The 21,023-nt window shown below is 37.9% G+C and overlaps 1 protein-coding gene across 19 annotated transcripts in view; it reads left to right on the forward strand.

The window, feature by feature from the left end:
* CCSER1 (coiled-coil serine rich protein 1) overlaps positions 1–21,023 on the forward strand; it is a 1,462,495-nt gene that overhangs the window by 688,710 nt on the left and 752,762 nt on the right. Inside the window, exon 11 of one of the 19 annotated variants that reach the window (XM_054554172.2) lies at positions 884–2,138. The exons of 17 other annotated variants lie outside the window; for them this stretch is intronic. In XM_054554172.2, coding sequence (XP_054410147.1) covers positions 884–982 — 99 coding nt within the window. In that variant the 3' untranslated portion in view covers positions 983–2,138. Of the gene's footprint in view, positions 1–883; positions 2,139–21,023 lie in introns of those variants that run through there. One more of the 19 variants, XM_054554176.2, reaches the window with a different exon arrangement.

A 21,023-nucleotide genomic window follows, 5' to 3' on the forward strand; every position in this document is an offset into this window, starting at 1 on the left:
CTTTGTGAATCTGATGCTCTTGTATATGACTTAAGGTTATGTCAGGATTTGGGGAAAACATTCTCATTTTGGTAGCATTCCCAGCATTTTGAGATAGTTTGACTTCTGTTCAGACCTGGCATGAGATTTTTGATATATGTGCAAATTGTGTGACACTGTTGGGTAAAAAATTCTTAGGTACAAATAAAGTTGACAAGTAGGACTTCTGTCCATCCACATCCATGCCCCACATTCCCTGATCTTTTTAATAATAACGACAAAAACATGATCAGTGTACACACAGAACAGAAATTTAGATCAAACTAACCTTTGGGTCTGGCATCCTAATGAATGTATTAGTCAAATGTCACAAACTGCACAAAAGCTTTTGTATTAGAAAAACAAAAAAAGCAAGCTTAGAGTGGATGAGCAGATGCATATTCTTCTGAGCTCCCTTGACTCACAAGCTTTGCTTTGAGAGTCACCTTTCCCCCTCCTGCCCTCTCTGACTCACTCTTGGAGTTTCTGGTACATAATTAAGACATATGGACAAATTCCCAAGTTCTAGGGCTAAGAATACCAGCAAAGGTGAATTTACTATGAAAATAAATGAAGTTTAAGTTCATGAAGCTTCACCTATACCCATCCCTTCCAAGACTTGATTTTCTTCTAGGAAGTTGTGGTATGAAGCAGCAACCACAGCCACACACTACAGTGTGTGGGCCACAGAAGTCCTGATTTGAACCCTGGACTGGGTGGAGTCTTGGAAGCCCACACTACCTTCATGTCCCTCAGAACCCTCAGAGGTAACATTCCTCTGGTGGACTTCATCAAGTGTTCATCCCCTAACTTTGACTCCAAGGAGAATGATCTAAATCAGATGTTGCTCTGTTCCCTGTTCTAGACCATCGCAACAAAACTGCTTGGCCACTTGGCCCCTGTTTTTCTCAAGAAACAAGTAACTTCACCGTGCAAAAATGTACCAGTGTGGCATTTGCAATGATCAGTTCAAGCTGAAAATAACTTTTTCTACCACTAATAATAAAAACAAAATTTAATCAACCAAATCAGAGGCCACACTGAATCATCTTTCTACTATCTTTATAAAAAATATTGTAAAAATTGCTGTCATATTAAGAAGCAATCAAAGCATACAAAGCCAAAAATAAGGAAAAACAGTATTACAGATGACTCACATTCGGTTAACCATAAAAATGAAATAATATGCTTTTCTAATTATAATTTTTATTTCTGGAATTTGTCACTTTTAAATAATTTGTGATTATTTTTCTTCTAAGTATATATTTATCTTTCTATCAAAGTTAACAAAAAACAAAATATATGGGCACTAAGAGGCACTCTAGAGAAAGACTGAAATTTTTTTTGAGTATTTGAATTACCCATAATTACAAATTTTAGTTTCTCATTATTCACAATACATTTTATGTCCCTTTGTTTGTTTTGCTTAGTTAGATAGGATGGAAATCTTGGCTTTCTGTCATTTCCTGTGCAGCCCTCTGCAAATTCTTTTCTTTTCCTAACCTATTTCTTTATCTGTAAAATGGAGATCATAATACCTACTTCATCATATTACTATGTTAAACAAAATGTTTTTGAAGTACTTAGTACCATGACTGAATACAAACAAATAATAAATAGTAGGAAAGTCTATGTTGATTATACTATGTAAAGTGAGTATAAAAAAATCATGAGACAGCAGTGTAATATTCTAAGACATTGGAAGAGTTTAAAAGAACAGTTTTGGAAAACTGGGTTTGTACTTGTATGTATTAAAATTGAGATGCCCATGGGACATCTTAGTTGAGATAGCTGTTAGATATTTGGATTGCAGGTCTGGAACTTAGCAGAGAATTAGTTATAAATTTTTAATTATCAATGTATCAGAAGTAGTTGTAACCATGAGTAAGGATGATATTATGTGGGACAATGTTTAAAGCAATGAGAGGATAGATTTGAGGATAAATCCCAGTAATGATATTTGGTGCTTAGTTTTTTTAGAATTATCAAGGAGTATAGAAATTGCATATTAAAATGCCCTGCATAATTTCTAGCACATAGTAGCTATTCTGTACACTTTATTGTTTATTCTTATTAATTTAAGCAATTCAGTAGAAAAAAGAAAAAAACCCAATCTTTTTAGTCTATCAAAATTTAAAGGAAGACTTCTAAACATTAACATAGTAATGTTGTATATCCCATATAAATCTATATAAGAAAATAAATCCTATAAACTAAGATACTTTTAAAATATAAGAATATGAGTACTTTTTTTTAGTGAATGTGATCTTCATGGAATTTTTTTATTATTAGAATGGAAGTGACCCTGGAAGCTTTCTTATTGTATTTATTTAAAACATTTCAGTTGTCCAATTTAATTCAGTTGTCTAATAATTAAAATAAGTTGTGCAAATACGTAAATTGAATGAACTGTTTTCTACTATTATGTACATATTTGAATTCAATTTATATGATCTGCTGGGTCATTTTAAATAATTTATTAATATGTATTTAAATATAAATATTTCATAATATTTTTAATAATGTTTGCATTTCTTCTATATTGCTAACTTCTTTGAGAAATATTATTATGATCTTTGTCCAATGAGCCTATTATCTAGATTGAGAATCTAAACAAATACAAAGGTAAGCAATTAGCATCATCTAATAAATGTCTCAGTTAATTCTATCACACACTTAGATAAGTTTATCAAACATGTGTAAGAACATAATTTAATTAAGCAGAGCATGTTTCAGTAAACAAATGTGAGTGAGCTTTTTATAAAGTTTCAGATTCAACTACAGGTTATGAAACAAGTGAAAACTAAATATGGGATAGGGCATGGAACTGTACCCTCCCCATGTGTTACATCTATAGAGCATATGCCAACTGAACTTGCTACAGCTTCATTGTTGCATCGTACCCATCAAGACCCAACAGTGGAACTACAAAGACAGGTGATTTGTTTCTAGAAAGCAGGTCCTAAGCCCTGCTTTAAGTGTGTTTATCTGGAAGGAGGAGCAAGAAGAGAAAGCCCACATCTACAGATCAAATTACCCTAAAAGAGAGACTTATTGGAAAGGCTGAGCTTTCATATTTCATCCTTTTGCCCAATCTTACCAAGTAGTTAAGACACTTCTCTTCTGTTGTTGAAGTAAAGGTGCAGAAGATAGAACAAACTCTAAAAATTCTTCTCCCATTCTTCTAAAAGGGTAGAAGTTCATACTTTAAAATTTAAGATGGGGACACTAGAAGAGAAAGAAAATGGTTCCCCCAAAGGGAAGTATAAAGGACTGAGACATGAATTGTATCTTTATTCTCTCATCTTTTAGTCATTAGTCAATATTCTGGTCTCTAAGTTAGTAGATGGGATTGAAGTTAATTGTAATAAATTAATATAATAATGTGACTGTGTAATTATAAAAATATAATCAAGTAAATATAATACAATATACGTTATATAATCCATATAATGTAGCATTTATTTTGTAGCATTCTTTTGATATCTGCTACTTTAGTAACTTGCAATGTATTGTTTTATTACATCTGCTGTTAAAATGAACAGCAATTATTTATTTTCATAGATAAGAGAGTGCTTTATTTTAGTAGAGAGAAAAATTTTAAATAGTTCTACCAATGTCTAATATTAAATGGTGTGGGCGGAGAAGAATGAGGAGAAAGGTTGTATCTTAATTCAGAATTAGAAAGGCGACAAAATAACCATTTTCTATTACAAAAGACGTTAACTCTATGACATTAATTTCACCATGGGAAATCTGTAATCTTCATTTTAGAGAAATTAATTGGTAGCAGTACTATTTATGAAGTGCTGTGTGCTCAAATCCTTGAAGAAGTTTCCTACATTATGATTAGCCTAAGATGTCTAGCCTGGAGTGTTTCACATTTTTCTAGCTTTGTGATTACATCCTCCCACTAGGTATCTAATGAACTGAAGTAGACCGCCCTGAATTTCAGCAAATTCAGGAGTAAAGTTTTATGAGTATTAAAAAATAATTGAAAATGTCAATATTCAAAATGTTTCATAGTTCATATATTTTATGTCCTCACTACAGTGCCTATGCATATAGCTTAAAGCATATCAACAGAGGGAAAACACTATATTGCAGCAAGAAGCACCCTCATCCATGAAAGTTGTAAGGCTCCTTACTCTTTTTTTTTTTTTAATACTTATAACCTTGTATGCAAGTCACTGTGAATTTTGCTGGCAATTGTGGCATTTCTCATCAGAGTAAATTCTTTTTCAGGCTGGTAAAATGGCATCTGAATAAGAAGGCAGAAAAAAAATTTCAACCTCTTAAAACAACTTCTAAAAATTGCAAGTAGACAGTATCATGTATTGCATAATAGTTACATAAAGCAGATTACCTAAGATTCCCTACAGCTCTAAAACACCATGCCCTGACATGTTCTGATTGAGATTTTTACCTGTATTCTACAGATACTGAGTCAGCAGCTAGAGTAAGTTGTCACTAAATGATGCTTTGCCTGCAGTTCGGCAGATATGATCAGTATCTGTAAACCTTAGTAGCCAATGTAGAAGCTTGAGAATGGTATGTCTTCTGAAAAACAAAGTTTATTAAAATATTAGTTTGTGACTTAGATAACTCACTCTTAAGAAAGCAGGAATGTGGCAGCAAGGGTAGAAACAAACATAGAAGACAATGCTTAATAAAGAAGAAAATATTTGGCCAGGCACGGTGGCTCACGCCTGTCATCCCAGCACTTTGGGAGGCCGAGGCGGGTGGATCACGAGGTGAGGAGATCGAGACACTCCTGGCTAACACAGTGAAACCCCGTCTCTACTAAAAATAAAAAAATTAGCCAGACGTGGTGGCGGGTGCCTGTAGTCCCAGCTACTCGGGAGGCTGAGGCAGGAGAATGGCGTGAACCCTGGAGGCGGAACTTGCAGTGAGCCGAGATCACTCCACTGCACTCCAGCCTGGGTGACAGACCGAGACTCAGTCTCAAAAAAAAAAAAAAGAAGAAGAAGAAGAAAATATTTTGCATGTTTTCCCTGACATAGTCTGGGTCAGGAAACATTTTATATTAGAACTGTTTATTAGGGCAGTTTTCCTCTTTACCTCTGCTTCTCTCTATTCTATAGACTTTCAAAAGCTAGGTTGAATCTTTTCACATTATAAATCAAGGTGAAGCTGTATTATTCCTCTTCTGAGTGTTGTCCTGGTACTCTGGAAGTGTGTCTGACTCTCATTCATTATTTCTAACAATAAGCCAAACTCCAAAGTAAAAAAATGTGGTTTCTCTTCTCAGTTAATTCTTATAAGTTGCCCAATGAATGAGAATTTGGGCATGACTCACAAATAGGAACTTCTTGTGTTCAATCTACATTCTGCTGTCTGTCTCTTTCATATTTCCCTTTTCCTGCATATCGACCTATTTAGTGATTTCTCTGTTTTTTTCCCATTAAAAAACAAAGCTTGGCATTAGTTTATGCTCAGTAAATGTTAATTACTCCACCTCATTAGCCTTGACTGGACCAATTTGTTAGTCAACATAGCTTATTCTCACCAGTTTCTTATTCAAAACATCTTTAAATAAAGCAAAATTATTTTGAAAGCAAAAACATATATTTTCTTCTGTCTTTTAAAATGACAATTGTTCATTACATTAATAATCTCATTAAAATTCTTTTTATTTTTTCTTTGTCAAGAACAAGTTAGACAGTGGTTTTTGTATGCTCAAATTTTAATTTCTTGATTGGTGAGTTCTATGGCTATCTCTTGCTGTTGAAATTTGATAGAACTTCTCAGGGAGAGAGTAAATAAGAAAGTAGCGGGAATGTAGACGCAAAAATGGGTACAGAAATGATTAGTCCAGGGATGAAGCAACATCTGGATTATACAGGAAACCAGTCTAATTTAATCAGCACTGGAGTCAGAAAGGGAAGGTGGAGGAAATTTGGGAATGTTAAATAGGGCATGGGTTTGGATGTGCAGAAAAGAGACTGTAGTAATTGACCTGACGTTTCTGATCATCAAAGAGAACCATCAGAAAATGAAGCAGGAAATAGTAAGAAATGGGCTCAATGTCAGGAAAAATAGCTCCCTCAGGAAAGAGATGGATAAGAAGGATGCAGTTCACTGGTAACGTATAGGCAGGGATTCTCAGGGAACTAATGCAAAGGGAGTGGGTCATTCAAAGAACCCTCATGGTTAGAGTAACTGTATTCTGGTTTGTCCAAGACAATGCCAGTTCACAAAGTCATTCTTGCATCATTATTAATGGTTCCCTTTCTCCCAAAAATTTACAGTTTTTATCATGTTTGTAGTCAATACTCAAAAAACATGTGTGAAGAGGCTTTTGCTTATCAGAACTATGAAATTGCTTTTAGGTTGGCAGAGCATATGAAAACCATTTCTAGACTTAGTTTGAAGGGGATGACATCTCTTGAAAAGAGTCAGCACAGGTTAATAAATAAGTGCAGGCCCTTAACAGCTGCACTGGATCGTTTAAGGCCCAACTTTTCACCACTGATTATTTGTATGACCTTGGGTAAGTTACAAGTTACCTAACCTCTCATTTCTTCAGTTTTCTCATCTGCAGTGCAAAGGTGATAATAGTATCTACTTCATGTAATGTGGTAAGGCTTAAATGAGTCAGTGAAAAAAAAAGTGTGTGTAACATTGTGGCTATTTACTGCTAAAGTGATTCCTTTCTGCATCCAGTAAATGTAATTCCTACGGATTTTCAGGTGGCTCTTTGATCTGCTGGATTAAAGTGTGGTTACAGGAGAAACTGGTAATAAACTAAGAGTTAGGCCTGAAATAGTTTAAAGCACTTTTCAAATGCAAAATATTATTAACCTGCATTAATTTATGGGTTTTTGGTATCATTTTGCTCTTAATGCTTTAGAAAATGATTTAAAATTTTTAAGATTTGACTCATTCTTAAGATTAATTTTTTTCCTGTCTCAACATCAAAGTATTTTCTAGAGGATTATATTTTTGGTGCATTGTGGAACTTTTCTGATTTTACAACATACAACATAAACAGAATCATTCTCTCATACCTATTCGTCCCTTCCTTCAACTTTTGCTGGATTTTCCATATGTCTTATTATTGTTTTTTTTTCTTTTATTATTATTATTATTATTATTATTATTATTATTATTATTATACTTTAGGTTTTATGGTACATGTGCCCAATGTGCAGGTAAGTTACATATGTATACATGTGCCATGCTGGTGCACTGCACCCACCAACTCGTCATCTAGCATTAGGTATATCTCCCAATGCTATCCCTCCCCCCTCCCCCCAACCCACAACAGTTCCCGAAGTGTGATGTTCCCCTTCCTGTGTCCATGTGTTCTCATTGTTCAATTCCCACCTATGAGTGAGAATATGCGGTGTTTGGTTTCTTGTTCTTGCGATAGTTTACTGAGAATGATGATTTCCAATTTCATCCATGTCCCTACAAAGGACATGAACTCATCATTTTTTATGGCTGCATAGTATTCCATGGTGTATATGTGCCACATTTTCTTAATCCAGTCTATCATTGTTGGACATTTGGGTTGGTTCCAAGTCTTTGCTATTGTGAATAATGCAGCAATAAACATACGTGTGCATGTGTCTTTATAGCAGCATGATTTATAGTCCTTTGGGTATATACCCAGTAATGGGATGGCTGGGTCAAATGGAATTTCTAGTTCTAGATCCCTGAGGAATCGCCACACTGACTTCCACAAGGGTTGAACTAGTTTACAGTCCCACCAACAGTGTAAAAGTGTTCCTATTTCTCCACATCCTCTCCAGCACCTGTTGTTTCCTGACTTTTTAATGATTGCCATTCTAACTGGTGTGAGATGGTATCTCATTGTGGTTTTGATTTGCATTTCTCTGATGGCCAGTGATGGTGAGCATTTTTTCATGTGTTTTTTGGCTGCATAAATGTCTTCTTTTGAGAAGTGTCTGTTCATGTCCTTCGCCCACTTTTTGATGGGGTTGTTTGTTTTTTTCTTGTAAATTTCTTGGAGTTCGTTGTAGATTCTGGATATTAGCCCTTTGTCAGATGAGTAGGTTGCGAAAATTTTCTCCCATTTTGTAGGTTGCCTGTTCACTCTGATGGTAGTTTTCTTTGCTGTGCAGAAGATCTTTAGTTTAATTAGATCCCATTTGTCAATTTTGGCTTTTGTTGCCATTGCTTTTGGTGTTTTAGACATGAAGTCCTTGCCCATGCCTATGTCCTGAATGGTATTGCCTAGGTTTTCTTCTAGGGTTTTTATGGTTTTAGGTCTAACATTTAAGTCTTTAATCCATCTTGAATTGATTTTTGTATAAGGTGTAAGGAAGGGATCCAGTTTCAGCTTTCTACATACGGCTAGCCAGTTTTCCCAGCACCATTTATTAAATAGGGAATCCTTTCCCCATTTCTTGTTTTTCTCAGGTTTGTCAAAGATCAGATGGTTGTAGATATGTGGCATTATTTCTGATGGCTCTGTTCTGTTCCATTGATCTATATCTCTGTTTTGGTACCAGTACCATGCTGTTTTGGTTACTGTAGCCTTGTAGTATAGTTTGAAGTCAGGTAGCGTGATGCCTCCAGCTTTGTTCTTTTGGCTTAGGATTGACTTGGCGATGCGGGCTCTTTTTTGGTTCCATATGAACTTTAAAGTAGTTTTTTCCAATTCTGTGAAGAAAGTCATTGGTAGCTTGATGGGGATGGCATTGAATCTGTAAATTACCTTGGGAAGAATGGCCATTTTCATGATATTGATTCTTCCTACCCATGAGCATGGAATGTTCTTCCATTTGTTTGTATCCTCTTTTATTTCCTTGAGCAGTGGTTTGTAGTTCTCCTTGAAGAGGTCTTTCACATCCCTTGTAAGTTGGATTCCTAGGTATTTTATTCTCTTTGAAGCAATTGTGAATGGGAGTTCACTCATGATTTGGCTCTCTGTTTGTCTGTTATTGATGTATAAGAATGCTTGTGATTTTTGCACATTGATTTTGTATCCTGAGACTTTGCTGAAGTTGCTTATCAGCTTAAGGAGATTTTGGGCTGAGACAGTGGGGTTTTCTAGATATACTATCATGTCATCTGCAAACAGGGACAATTTGACTTCCTCTTTTCCTAATTGAATACCCTTGATTTCCTTCTCCTGCCTAATTGCCCTGGCCAGAACTTCCAACACTATGTTGAATAGAAGTGGTGAGAGACGGCATCCCTGTCTTGTGCCAGTTTTCAAAGGGAATGCTTCCAGTTTTTGCCCATTCAGTATGATATTGGCTGTGGGTTTGTCATAAATAGCTCTTATTATTTTGAGATACGTCCCATCAATTCCTAATTTATTGAGAGTTTTTAGCATGAAGGGTTGTTGAATTTTGTCAAAGGCCTTTTCTGCATCTATTGAGATAATCATGTGGTTTTTGTCTTTGGTTCTGTTTATATGCTGGATTACATTTATTGATTTGCGTATATTGAACCAGCCTTGCATCCCAGGGATGAAGCCCACTTGATCATGGTGGATAAGCTTTTTGCTATGTTGCTGGATTCTGTTTGCCAGTATTTTATTGAGGATTTTTGCATCAATGTTCATCAAGGATATTGGTCTAAAATTCTCTTTTTTTGTTGTGTCTCTGCCAGGCTTTGGTATCAGGATGATGCTGGCCTCATAAAATGAGTTAGGGAGGATTCCCTCTTTTTCTATTGATTGGAATAGTTTCAGAAGGAATGGTACCAGCTCCTCCTTGTACCTCTGGTAGAATTTGGCTGTGAATCCATCTGGTCCTGGACTTTTTTTGGTTGGTAAGCTATTGATTATTGCCACAATTTCAGCTCCTGTTATTGGTCTATTCAGAGATTCAACTTCTTCTTGGTTTAGTCTTGGGAGGGTGTATGTGTTGAGGAATTTATCCATTTCTTCTAGATTTTCTAGTTTATTTGCATAGAGGTGTTTGTAATATTCTCTGATGGTAGTTTGTATTTCTGTGGGATCGGTGGTGATATCCCCTTTATCATTTTTTATTGCATCTATTGGATTCTTCTCTCTTTTTTTCTTTATTAATCTTGCTAGTGGTCTATCAATTTTGTTGATCCTTTCAAAAAACCAGCTCCTGGATTCATTTATTTTTTGAAGGGTTTTTTTTGTCTCTATTTCCTTCAGTTCTGCTCTGATTTTAGTTATTTCTTGCCTTCTGCTAGCTTTTGAATGTGTTTGCTCTTGCTTTTCTAGTTCTTTTAATTGTGATGTTAGGGTGTTAATTTTGGATCTTTCCTGCTTTCTCTTGTGGGCATTTAGTGCTATAAATTTCCCTCTACACACTGCTTTGAATGCATCCCAGAGATTCTGGTATGTTGTGTCTTGGTTCTCGTTGGTTTCAAAGAACATCTTTATTTCTGCCTTCATTTCGTTATGTACCCAGTAGTCATTCAGGAGCAGGTTGTTCAGTTTCCACGTAGTTGAGCGGTTTTGAGTGAGATTCTTAATCCTGAGTTCTAGCTTGATTGCACTGTGATCTGAGAGACAGTTTGTTACAATTTCTGTTCTTTTACATTTATTGAGGAGAGCTTTACTTCCAAGTATATGGTCAATTTTGGAATAGGTGTGGTGTGGTGCTGAAAAAAATGTATATTCTGTTGATTTGTGGTGCAGAGTTCTGTAGATGTCTATTAGGTCCGCTTGGTGCAGAGCTGAGTTCAATTCCTGGGTATCCTTGTTGACTTTCTGTCTCGTTGATCTGTCTAATGTTGACAGTGGTGTGTTAAAGTCTACCATTATTAATGTGTGGGAGTCTAAGTCTCTTTATAGGTCACTAAGTACTTGCTTTATGAATCTGGGTGCTCCTGTATTGGGTGCATATATATTTAGGATAGTTAGCTCTTCTTGTTGAATTAATCCCTTTACCATTATGTAATGGCCTTCTTTGTCTCTTTTGATCTTTGTTGGTTTAAAGTCTGTTTTATCAGAGACTAGGATTGCAACCCCTGCCTTTTTTTGTTTTCCATTTGCTTGGTAGATCTTCCTCCATCCTTTTATTTTGAGCCTATGTGTGTCTCTGCACGTGAGATGGGTTTCCTGAATATAGCACACTGATGGGTCTTGAGTCTTTATCCAATTTGCCAGTCTGTGTCTTTTAATTGGAGCATTTAGTCCATTTACATTTAAAGTTAATATTGTTATGTGTGAATTTGATCCTGTCATTATGATGTTAGCTGGATATTTTGCTCGTTAGTTGATGCAGTCTCTTCCTAGTCTCAATGGTCTTTACATTTCGGTATGATTTTGCAGTGGCTGGTACCGGTTGTGCCTTTCCATGTTTAGCGCTTCCTTCAAGAGCTCTTTTAGGGCAGGCCTGGTGGTGAAAAAATCTCTCAGCATTTGCTTGTCTGTAAAGTATTTTATTTCTCCTTCACTTATGAAGCTTAGTTTGGCAGGATATGAAATTCTGGGTTGAAAATTCTTTTCTTTAAGAATGTTGAATATTGGCCCCCACTCTATTCTGGCTTGTAGGGTTTCTGCCGAGAGATCCGCTGTTAGTCTGATGGGCTTCCCTTTGATGGTAACCCATCCTTTCTCTCTGGCTGCCCTTAACATTTTTTCCTTCATTTCAGCTTTGGTGAATCTGACAATTATGTGTCTTGGAGTTGCTCTTCTCGAGGAGTATCTTTGTGGCGTTCTCTGTATTTCCTGAATCTGAATGTTGGCCTGCCTTGCTAGATTGGGGAAGTTCTCCTGGATAATATCCTGCAGAGTGTTTTCCAACTTGTTTCCATTCTCCCCATCACTTTCAGGTACACCAATCAGACGTAGGTTTGGTCTTTTCACATAGTCCCACATTTCTTGGAGACTTTGCTTGTTTCTTTTTATTCTTTTTTCTCTAAACTTCCCTTCTCGCTTCATTTCATTCATTTCATCTTCCAGGGCTGATACCCTTTCTTCCATTTGATCGCATCGGCTCCTGAGGCTTCTGCATTCTTCACGTAGTTCTCGAGCCTTGGTTTTCAGCTCCATCAGCTCCTTTAAGCACTTCTCTGTATTGGTTATTCTAGTTATACATTCTTCTAAATTTTTTTCAAAGTTTTCAACTTCTTTGCCTTTGGTTTGAATATCCTCCCGTAGCTCGGAGTAATTTGATCGTCTGAAGCCTTCTTCTCTCAGCTCGTCAAAGTCATTCTCCATCCAGCTTTGTTCCGTTGCTGGTGAGGAACTGCGTTCCTTTGGAGGAGGAGAGGTACTCTGGTTTTTAGAGTTTCCAGTTTTTCTGCTCTGTTTTTTCCCCATCTTTGTGGTTTTATCTACTTTTGGTCTTTGATGATGGTGATGTACAGATGGGTTTTTGGTGTGGATGTCCTTTCTGTTAGTTTTCCTTCTAACAGACAGAACCCTCAGCTGCAGGTCTGTTGGAGTACCTGGCCGGCCATGTGAGGTGTCAGTCTGCCCCTGCTGGGGGGTGCCTCCCAGTTAGGCTGCTCGGGGGTCAGGGGTCAGGGACCCACTTGAGGAGGCAGTCAGCCCGTTCTCAGATCTCCAGCTGCGTGCTGGGAGAACCACTGCTCTCCTCACAGCTGTCAGACAGGGACATTTAAGTCTGCAGAGGTTACTGCTGTCTTTTTGTCTGTGCCCTGCCCCCAGAGGTGGAGCCTACAGAGGCAGGCAGGCCTCCTTGAGCTGTGGTGGGCTCCACCCAGCTGGGCTCCACCCAGTTCAAGCTTCCAGGCTGCTTTGTTTACCTAAGCGAGCCCGGGCAATGGCGGGCGCCCCTCCCCCAGCCTCGCTGCCGACTTGCTGTTTGATCTCAGACTGCTGTGCTAGCAATCAGCGAGACTCCGTGGGCGTAGGACCCTCTGAGCCAGGTGCGGGCTCTACTCTCCTGGGGCACCGTTTCCTAAGCCCGTCGGAAAAGCACAGTATTCGGGTGGGAGTGGCCCGATTTTCCAGGTGCCGTCTGTGCCCTGGAAGGGGAACTCCCTGACCCCTTGCGCTTCCCGAGTGAGGCAATGCCTCGCCCCTGCTTTGGCTGGCGCACGGTGCGCTCACCCACTGACCTGCGCCCACTGTCTGGCACTCCCTAGTGAGATGAACACGGTACCTCAGATGGAAATGCAGAAATCACCCGTCTTCTGCGTGGCTCGCGATGGGAGCTGTAGACCGGAGCTGTTCCTATTTGGCCATCTTGGCTCCTCCCCTATGTCTTATTATTGTATATCTGGTCAAGCCATTTGGTACAAAACATTTTTTAAAAACAAATCTTTTATATTTCTTGGTCATGTTAATCTATTCCAAGAGAGTGCTAGCTATATTTCCCCCTTAGGCATAAAATCTATGTGTTGTTGTCAATTTCTTTGTTCTGTAATTATTACTGCAATCCTTTAAGAAAATTTAACTACCTGATGAGTCTAATAACATTACTTAGTCACTAGAAGCTTAAAGGTAACAATATAAAATGTATATTTTTTATATTTTCAGTACTCTTGAGACTCAGCCAAATCTTTCAAGATTTTGTGAATTTGTCAAGCACTCTATGACCTCATATGTTATTACACACTATACATTCTCCAATTCATTATTATAAGTTATATCACCATTCAAATCTCCTTCCAGTGTGTGTGTGTGTGTGTGTGTGTGTGTGTATATATATATATATATCTTCCAGTGTGTGTGTGTGTATATATATAGATAGATAGAGAATATATAGATATAGATTAAGAATATATAGATATAGATTGAGAATATATATATATAGAGAGAGAGAGAGAGGAAGACAGATATGTAGCAACGGGGTATTACTAAACTTCAGAGTTCTTAAATTATGCTTGCTTTACTGTGCATGTTAAAAAATAATATCTAAGCCTAAGGCATTGATTCACATTTTTACAGCAATTGTTGGCAGTAGCAAATACTGGTATCACTAAAGAATGAAGACAGTCCTCATAAGGACTACTTTTCCCTCACACATTCCACTCCAGCCACATTGGCCTTCTTATTGTTTCTTGAACACACAGAGCATGCTTCTTCCTTAGGGTATTTTGCCTTAGCTCATTTCTTAGACTAGAACATTCTTCCCCCAATTAATTTTACATATGGTTACTAACCCCCTTCCTTCAAAAATTTGCTCAAATGTTACCTTCCTCACCTTCACTACTCTACACTATTTAAAGTTGCAACCTGTCCCCCACACCACTTGTTTCATTCCTGTTATCCTGCTTTTTTTTCCTCCGCATAGCATTTTTATACCTTCTAATACATGATACTATCTAATTATTTATATGCCTATGGTTAATATCTGTGCACCCCAGCCAATATGTAAGTGACAGAAGACAGAGGTTTGCATTGCTCAGCAACATATTTGTAGTTGCTAGACGAGGGGTTAGCAAAGAGCCAGATAGTAAGTATTTTAGGATTTATAAGCCATATAGTCTCTGTCTCAATTAAACTTTGGCATTGTGGCCTGAAAGCTGGTATAGACAATATGTAAATGAATTGGTGTGGAGGTATTTCAATAAAACATTATTTATGAAAACTAACTATAAGCTGGATTTGACTTGTGGACTTTTGAGACAATATCTGGCACGTAGAAGCTCTTAAAGAATATTTGTTAGGCCAGGTGTAGTGGCTCATGCCTGTAACCCCAAACTTTGGGAGGCCGAGGCAGGCGGATCATGAGGTCAGGAGATCGAGACCATCCTGGCCAACATGGTGAAACCCCGTCTCTACTAAAAATACAAAAAATTAGCCTGGCGTGGTGACACGTGCCTGTAATCCCAGCTACTTGGGAGGCTAAGACAAAAGAATTGCTAGAACCTGGGAGGCGGAGGTTGCAGTGAACCTAGATGGTGGCACTGTACTCCAGCCTGGTGACACAGTGAGAATCCGTCTAAAAAAAAAAAGAATATTTGTTGAGTGAATGAAATAGATTTATTGAAACCTGGCATATTTAGGATGTGAGCATAAATTACTAATAAATTTGCCCCTTCTCCCAATCCAAAATTGACAATCATTTTTTTTCATTTAAAATATTGACATTGGCCTTACTGCCCATCATAATCAAAAGAGTTCCCTGTCCTGTTAAAACTACAGTGCCTGCTTATATATGACAGAGTAACTGTGGTAGAGTAGTAATCAGAATCGGAACTAAGAGTGAAAGGCTGTCGTAGGCCAGAGGGCAACAAAACCTTGAATTCAAGATTCATATTAAATATATTTGTTAGTTAGTGCTTATTTTTAAATTTAATTCCTGAACAACAAAAGTATATTTTCAGTATGTGAACATATCATGATTTCTACAGCCTATAATGTTTTTCTTATTTCAACTGTGAAAAAAACCCAGATTTTCTTATTTCTTGAGTTAATCGTAAACTTGAAGTGATGGCAATGGACTTGTAACTTATTTTCTCACTCTGCAGTAAATTTCCAAGCCTCTATACAAATGCTGAGTCATTAGTGTCATAGTGCTGTGTCTGTTTATAGATTTTTTTATGAGTGTTATTAACCATAAATGCTCAATATGAAAAAAATGAAGGAAAGTAGCTTTGTCTAATCACAGTAGAACACTGGATTTATTCTATAACAAACTGAAGGGTGACTTAATCACCTCAAATTAAAATTTGTTGTTTATCTCATATATAAATTGAAATTCATTGCACTCTTATGTTTCACATAACTCGCAGGTTTCTCCATTGCCCAGTAACTTTAAGGTGATTATTTGCTCACTATAAATAGAGATATGTGTGTTTATGTATAGAAATCCTTCAGCGTGAGAGTTAAATTAGTCCATCTTAAAGAAAAATGCATTAATGTACAACCATGGAAGGTGTGAAAAGTTTAGGTATATCATCCATCCTCACAGAATCTGTTTGCAGTTATTGGAATAAAATTATTTTCTTTATAGAGATCTATTTAATATTGTTATGGACACCTGCCCATCATAATAATTAAATTTTTATTGATAAAAACAATTATAAATATGTATGGGTACATGTGACATTTTGATACATGCAGATAATGTTTAATGATCAAATAAAGGCATTTTGGATATTCATTGCCTCAAACATTTATTATTACTTTGTGTTGAGAATATTCTAAATCTTTTTCTACTTATTTTGAAATATACAATAAATTACTGATAACTGTAGTCACTCTTCTGTGCTATTGAACACCAGAATTTATTCCTTCTAACTAACTATATTTTTGTACCCATTAACCAACCTGTCTTCATCTCACCTGCCATTCTCCCCAGCCTCTGATAATCATCATTCTCCTGCCTCAGCCGCCCGAGTAGCTGGGATTACAGGCACGCCAGCACACCCAGCTAATTTTTGTATTTTTAGTAGAGATGGGGTTTCACCATGTTGGCCAGGATGGTCTTGATCTCTTGACCTGGTGATATACCTGCCTCGGCCTTCCAAAGTGCTGGGATTACAGGTGTGAGCCACTGCGCCCAGCCTATTTTGTGAAATATTATGATTATTATGTGTTAGTCTTAATTTGATTTAATTCTTTACAATGGGGTGTCTTTATTCCCTTTGAAACTGTTCCCCCATTTGTAGCATACTTTTACATTCAAGTAAATTATTTACCAATATGTTCTTAGCTGATATTACAAAGGCTTTATTCATTCATTCATTTGTTTAATTATTAATGTATTAACCAACACTTACTGAATGTTTATCTTATGTCACAACTTGGTGATCAAAGGACGATTCTTACTTAAACCATTATGGTTTTCTGGGACATATATATTAGTAAAAAAATGATTTCCATTCCATTTAAAGAACACTGGGACAGATGTATGCATGGGCTGCGTGTGCATGCTGTCAGTGGAGCACCCCATCTGGCCTGCGGCAGTGTCCCCTTGGTTCTGATCAGGAGACCTTGAGCTTTGCCACTTGGCATCTCAGAAGTCTCCCTCAGGATCTTGACCTTGCTTCTTACTACATGTTCTTTCTGAAGATTTCCTCCATGAAGTCCAGAACTTTTATGATTTCATTTCCATTTCTCACGTATCTATTTTTTTATTGAATTCTCTCCATCTTTTACATTAAAATTTGTCATTAGTTCATCAGCTATCTAATAACAGATACTTACTTCACCAGACTCATCTTTGCTATCAACATTTCCTTTAACTTTCTTAGGTTGTCAGATTTTAAATGTTGACTTAGGTATACTTTAAAAAACAAGGAAAAAAAAGGAAAAAGTAGCAAATAATCCAGAAAACAATATAAAAATAATGTTGTAATTCAAATCAAATACGCACTGTGAGCATTCAGTGTTTCCATGGATCTTCCAATAATTTTTTGTTGTTGCTTTCAGATTTTTTGTTTTGATTTGATTGCTTTTTTACTTTTTGCTATAGATATGCAGTTTTTATTTCGATAATGTTTTTCTTTTTCTCTTGTTCTTTTTACTCAAAGACCTCCAGTGATAAATGATATATGTAAGTATACATATCCTAACATATATATTTGTTTTTCAAACTTAGTATGTGGTAGTCATCATAATTAGATAAGACTGATGTTTCTCATTTTGATTATCACGAAGGTTTGTTTAAAGCAAATTATTGTGGATTTTTTTATGTTTGCCGCATTTGTACTTCTTACACAATCACTTTTAATTAACAATGCATAGTTGTATATTTGCTAAATGTAAACAGTATGTAAGGTGGTAGGAATTTATTGTTCAGAAGATGAGTGCATAGTAGCAATGAAGCACATATATCATATTTGATTTATACCCTGGTTTTATGGATCACAACTATGAGACAGTGGAAAAACCATCAGTTCCACGTAAAATTGGTGCCCAAATGTTAAGTGATATTTATAGAAATTATAACTGGAAGCTAAGGGCAGAAAATGGCTCTAAGATATAAGTGGCAATAGCAGAAATATAATATTTAAAAGATATAAAAGGGTAGTATAAATATCTTGTAAGTAAATTTGTTTCTTTCCCTAGGAAAAGGACATAGTGAATGAAATCATTTTTTTCTCCAAGTCTGACAATGTCTCAAACATTCTAAAATAATCTTTTCTCCCCTATTAGTCATCACTTAAGTGTGAGTTTATTTGAAGTGATTTTGATTTACTGATAACTCATTTTAGTTACTCAGAATTAACTCCCTGCGGAAGACCTAATAACAATCAGTTTTATGGTCATGCGCATTACCTTTCCCCATGATATGGTTTGGCTCTGTATCCACACCCAAATCTCACTTTGAAGTCTAATAATCCCCACGTATCAAGGACAGGACCAGGTGGAGATAATTGAATCATGGAGGCGGTTTCCCCCATGCTGTTCTCGTGTTAGTGAGTTCTCACGAGATCTGATGGTTTTATTTATTTTATATATATGTTAGGATATGTATACTTACGTATATCATTTATCACCTTTGCTCAACACTCATTTTCTCTCGTGCCACCCTGTGGAGAGGTGCCTTCTGCCATGTTTGTAAGTTTTCTGGGGCTTCCCCTCCCATGCAGAACTGTGAGTCAATTAAGCCTCATTTCTTTATAAATTACCCAGTCTGAGGTTTTTTTTTATAGCAGCGTGAGAACGGACTAATACAGTAAATTAGTACTGCAGAAAGTGGGGCGTTGCTGTAAAGATACCTGAAAATGTGGAAGTAACTTTGGAACTGGGTAACAGGCAGAGGTAGGAACTGTTTGGAGGGCTCAGAAGAAGACAAGGAAATGGGGAAAGTTTGGAACTTCCTAGAGACTTGTTGAATGGCTGTGACCAAAATTCTGATAGTGATACGGATAACGATGTCTGGGCCGAGGTGGTCTCAGATGGAGATGAGGAACTTGTTGGGAAGTGAAGTAAAGGTCACTCTTGCTGTACAAAGGGACTGGTGGCATTTTGCCCCTGCCCTAGAGATCTGTGGAACTTTGAACTTGAGAGAGATGACTTAGGGTATCTGGTGGAAGAAATTTCTAAGCAGTATAGCTTTCAAGAGAAAGGAGAGCATAAATGTTGGGAAAATTTGCAGGCTGAAGATGCAATAGAAAAGAAAAACCCGGCCAGGCGCGGTGGCTCACACCTGCAATCCCAGCGCTTTGGGAGGCTGAGGTGGGTGGATCACAAAGTCGGGAGATCAAGACCATCCTGGCTAACATGGTGAAACTCTGTCTCTACTAAAAATACAAAAAATTAGCCAGTCGTGGTGGCAGGAGCCTGTAGTCCCAGCTACTTGGGAGGCTGAGGCAGGAGAATGGCGTGAACCCAGGAGGTGGAGCTTGCAGTGAGCCGTGATCGTGCGACTGCACTCCCGCCTGGGAAACAGTGCAGAACTCTGTCTCATAAAAAAAAAAAAAAGAAAGAAAACCCATTTTCTGAGGAGAAATTCAAGCCCTATGCAGAAATTTGCATGAGGAGGTGAATGTTAATCACCAAGATAGTGGGGAAAATATCTCCAGGGCACGTCGGAGACCTTCACAATAGCCCCTGCCATCCAAGGCCTGGAGGCCTAGGAAGGAAAAATGGTTTCATGGGCTGGGCCCAGGGACGCCCTGCTCTGTGCAGCCTTGGGACATGGTGCCCTGCATCCCAGCTGCCTCAGCTCTAGCCATGGCTAAAAGGGGCCAAGGTACTTCTCAGACCATTGCTTCAGAGAGTTGAATCCCCAAACCTTGGTGGCCTTCACATGGTGTTGGGCCTGCATGTGTACAGGAGTCAAGAATTGAGGTTTGGGAACCTCTGCCTAGATTTCAGAGGATGTATGGCAACACCTGGATGTCTAGGCAGAGTCTGCTTCAGAGGTGGAGCCCTCATGGCTCACTAGGCAATGGCCTAGTGGGGACTGTATATGGGGCTTCAACTCCACATTTCCCTTCCAAATGGGAAGATCGCCACCATATTCTGGACCCCAGAATCATAGATGCACCAACAGCTTGCACTGTGCACCTGGAAAAGCTGCAAATACTCAACCCCAGCTGAGAAACCAGCTGGAAGCTGGCCTTTACCCTGCAAATCTACAGGGGCAGAGCTGCCCAAGGCCATGGGAGCCCACTTCGTGCACCAGCGTGCCCTGAATGTGAGACATGGAGTCAAAAGAGATCATTTTGGAACTTTAAGGTTTAATGACTGCCCTATTGGATTTTGGACTTGCATGGGGCCTATAGCCCCTTTGTTTTGGCCAATTTCTCTCATTTGGAATGGATGCATTTACCCCATTCCTGTACCCCCACTGTATCTTGGAAGTAACTAACATGGCTTTGATTTTACAGGCTTACAGATGGAAAGGTCTTGCCTTGTCTCAAATGAGACTTTGGACTTGGACTTTTGGGTTAATGCTGGAATGAGTTAAGACTTTGGGGGACTGTTAGAAGGGCACAATTGTGTCTTTAAATGTGAGGACATGATATTTGGTAGGGGCTGGGGCAGAATGATATGGTTTAGCTTTGTATCCCCACCCAAATCTCACCTTGAATTGTCATATTCCCCACATTTCAAGGGTGGAACCAGGTGGAGATAATTGACTCATGGAGGCAGTTTCCCCCATGCTCTTCTCGGGTTGGTGAGTTCTCACGAGATGTGATGGTTTTAAAAGGGGCTTCCCCCTTCGCTCCACATTCATTCTTTCTCCTACTGCCCTGTAAAGAGGTGCCTTCCACCATGATTGTAAGTTTTCTGGGGCCTCCCTAGGCATGTGAAACTGTAAGTAAATTAAATCTTTTTTCTTTATAAATTACCCAGTCTCATATTTCTTCATAACATCATGAGAACAGACTAATACACCCCAGTCTGATGAATAATTTCAGAAAACATTTCAGAGGAGCAAACCAAAATAAGTACAAAACCAAAACACAAAAGAACTCTACAGGCACATATTTTAACCCTTGAGAATCTGCCTTAATTGTGAACACAAAATCAAAATTCGAGGTTCTTACTAGGGATGATAACCTTTCCTACACTTTGCCAATCATTGTATTAATTCTATGACAGAGGCTGCCTGAAGTACATGGGGAGGGGTGGGGGGGGCTGTCCAGTTTTTAAATGGTTGAGAGTTTACCCTTGATCCAATGCAGCCCTTGGAGCCTGTGCACTT

Source organism: Pongo abelii, chromosome 3 (genome assembly GCF_028885655.2).
Source record: "Pongo abelii isolate AG06213 chromosome 3, NHGRI_mPonAbe1-v2.0_pri, whole genome shotgun sequence".
In the NCBI taxonomy this organism is placed as follows: domain Eukaryota; kingdom Metazoa; phylum Chordata; class Mammalia; order Primates; family Hominidae; genus Pongo; species Pongo abelii.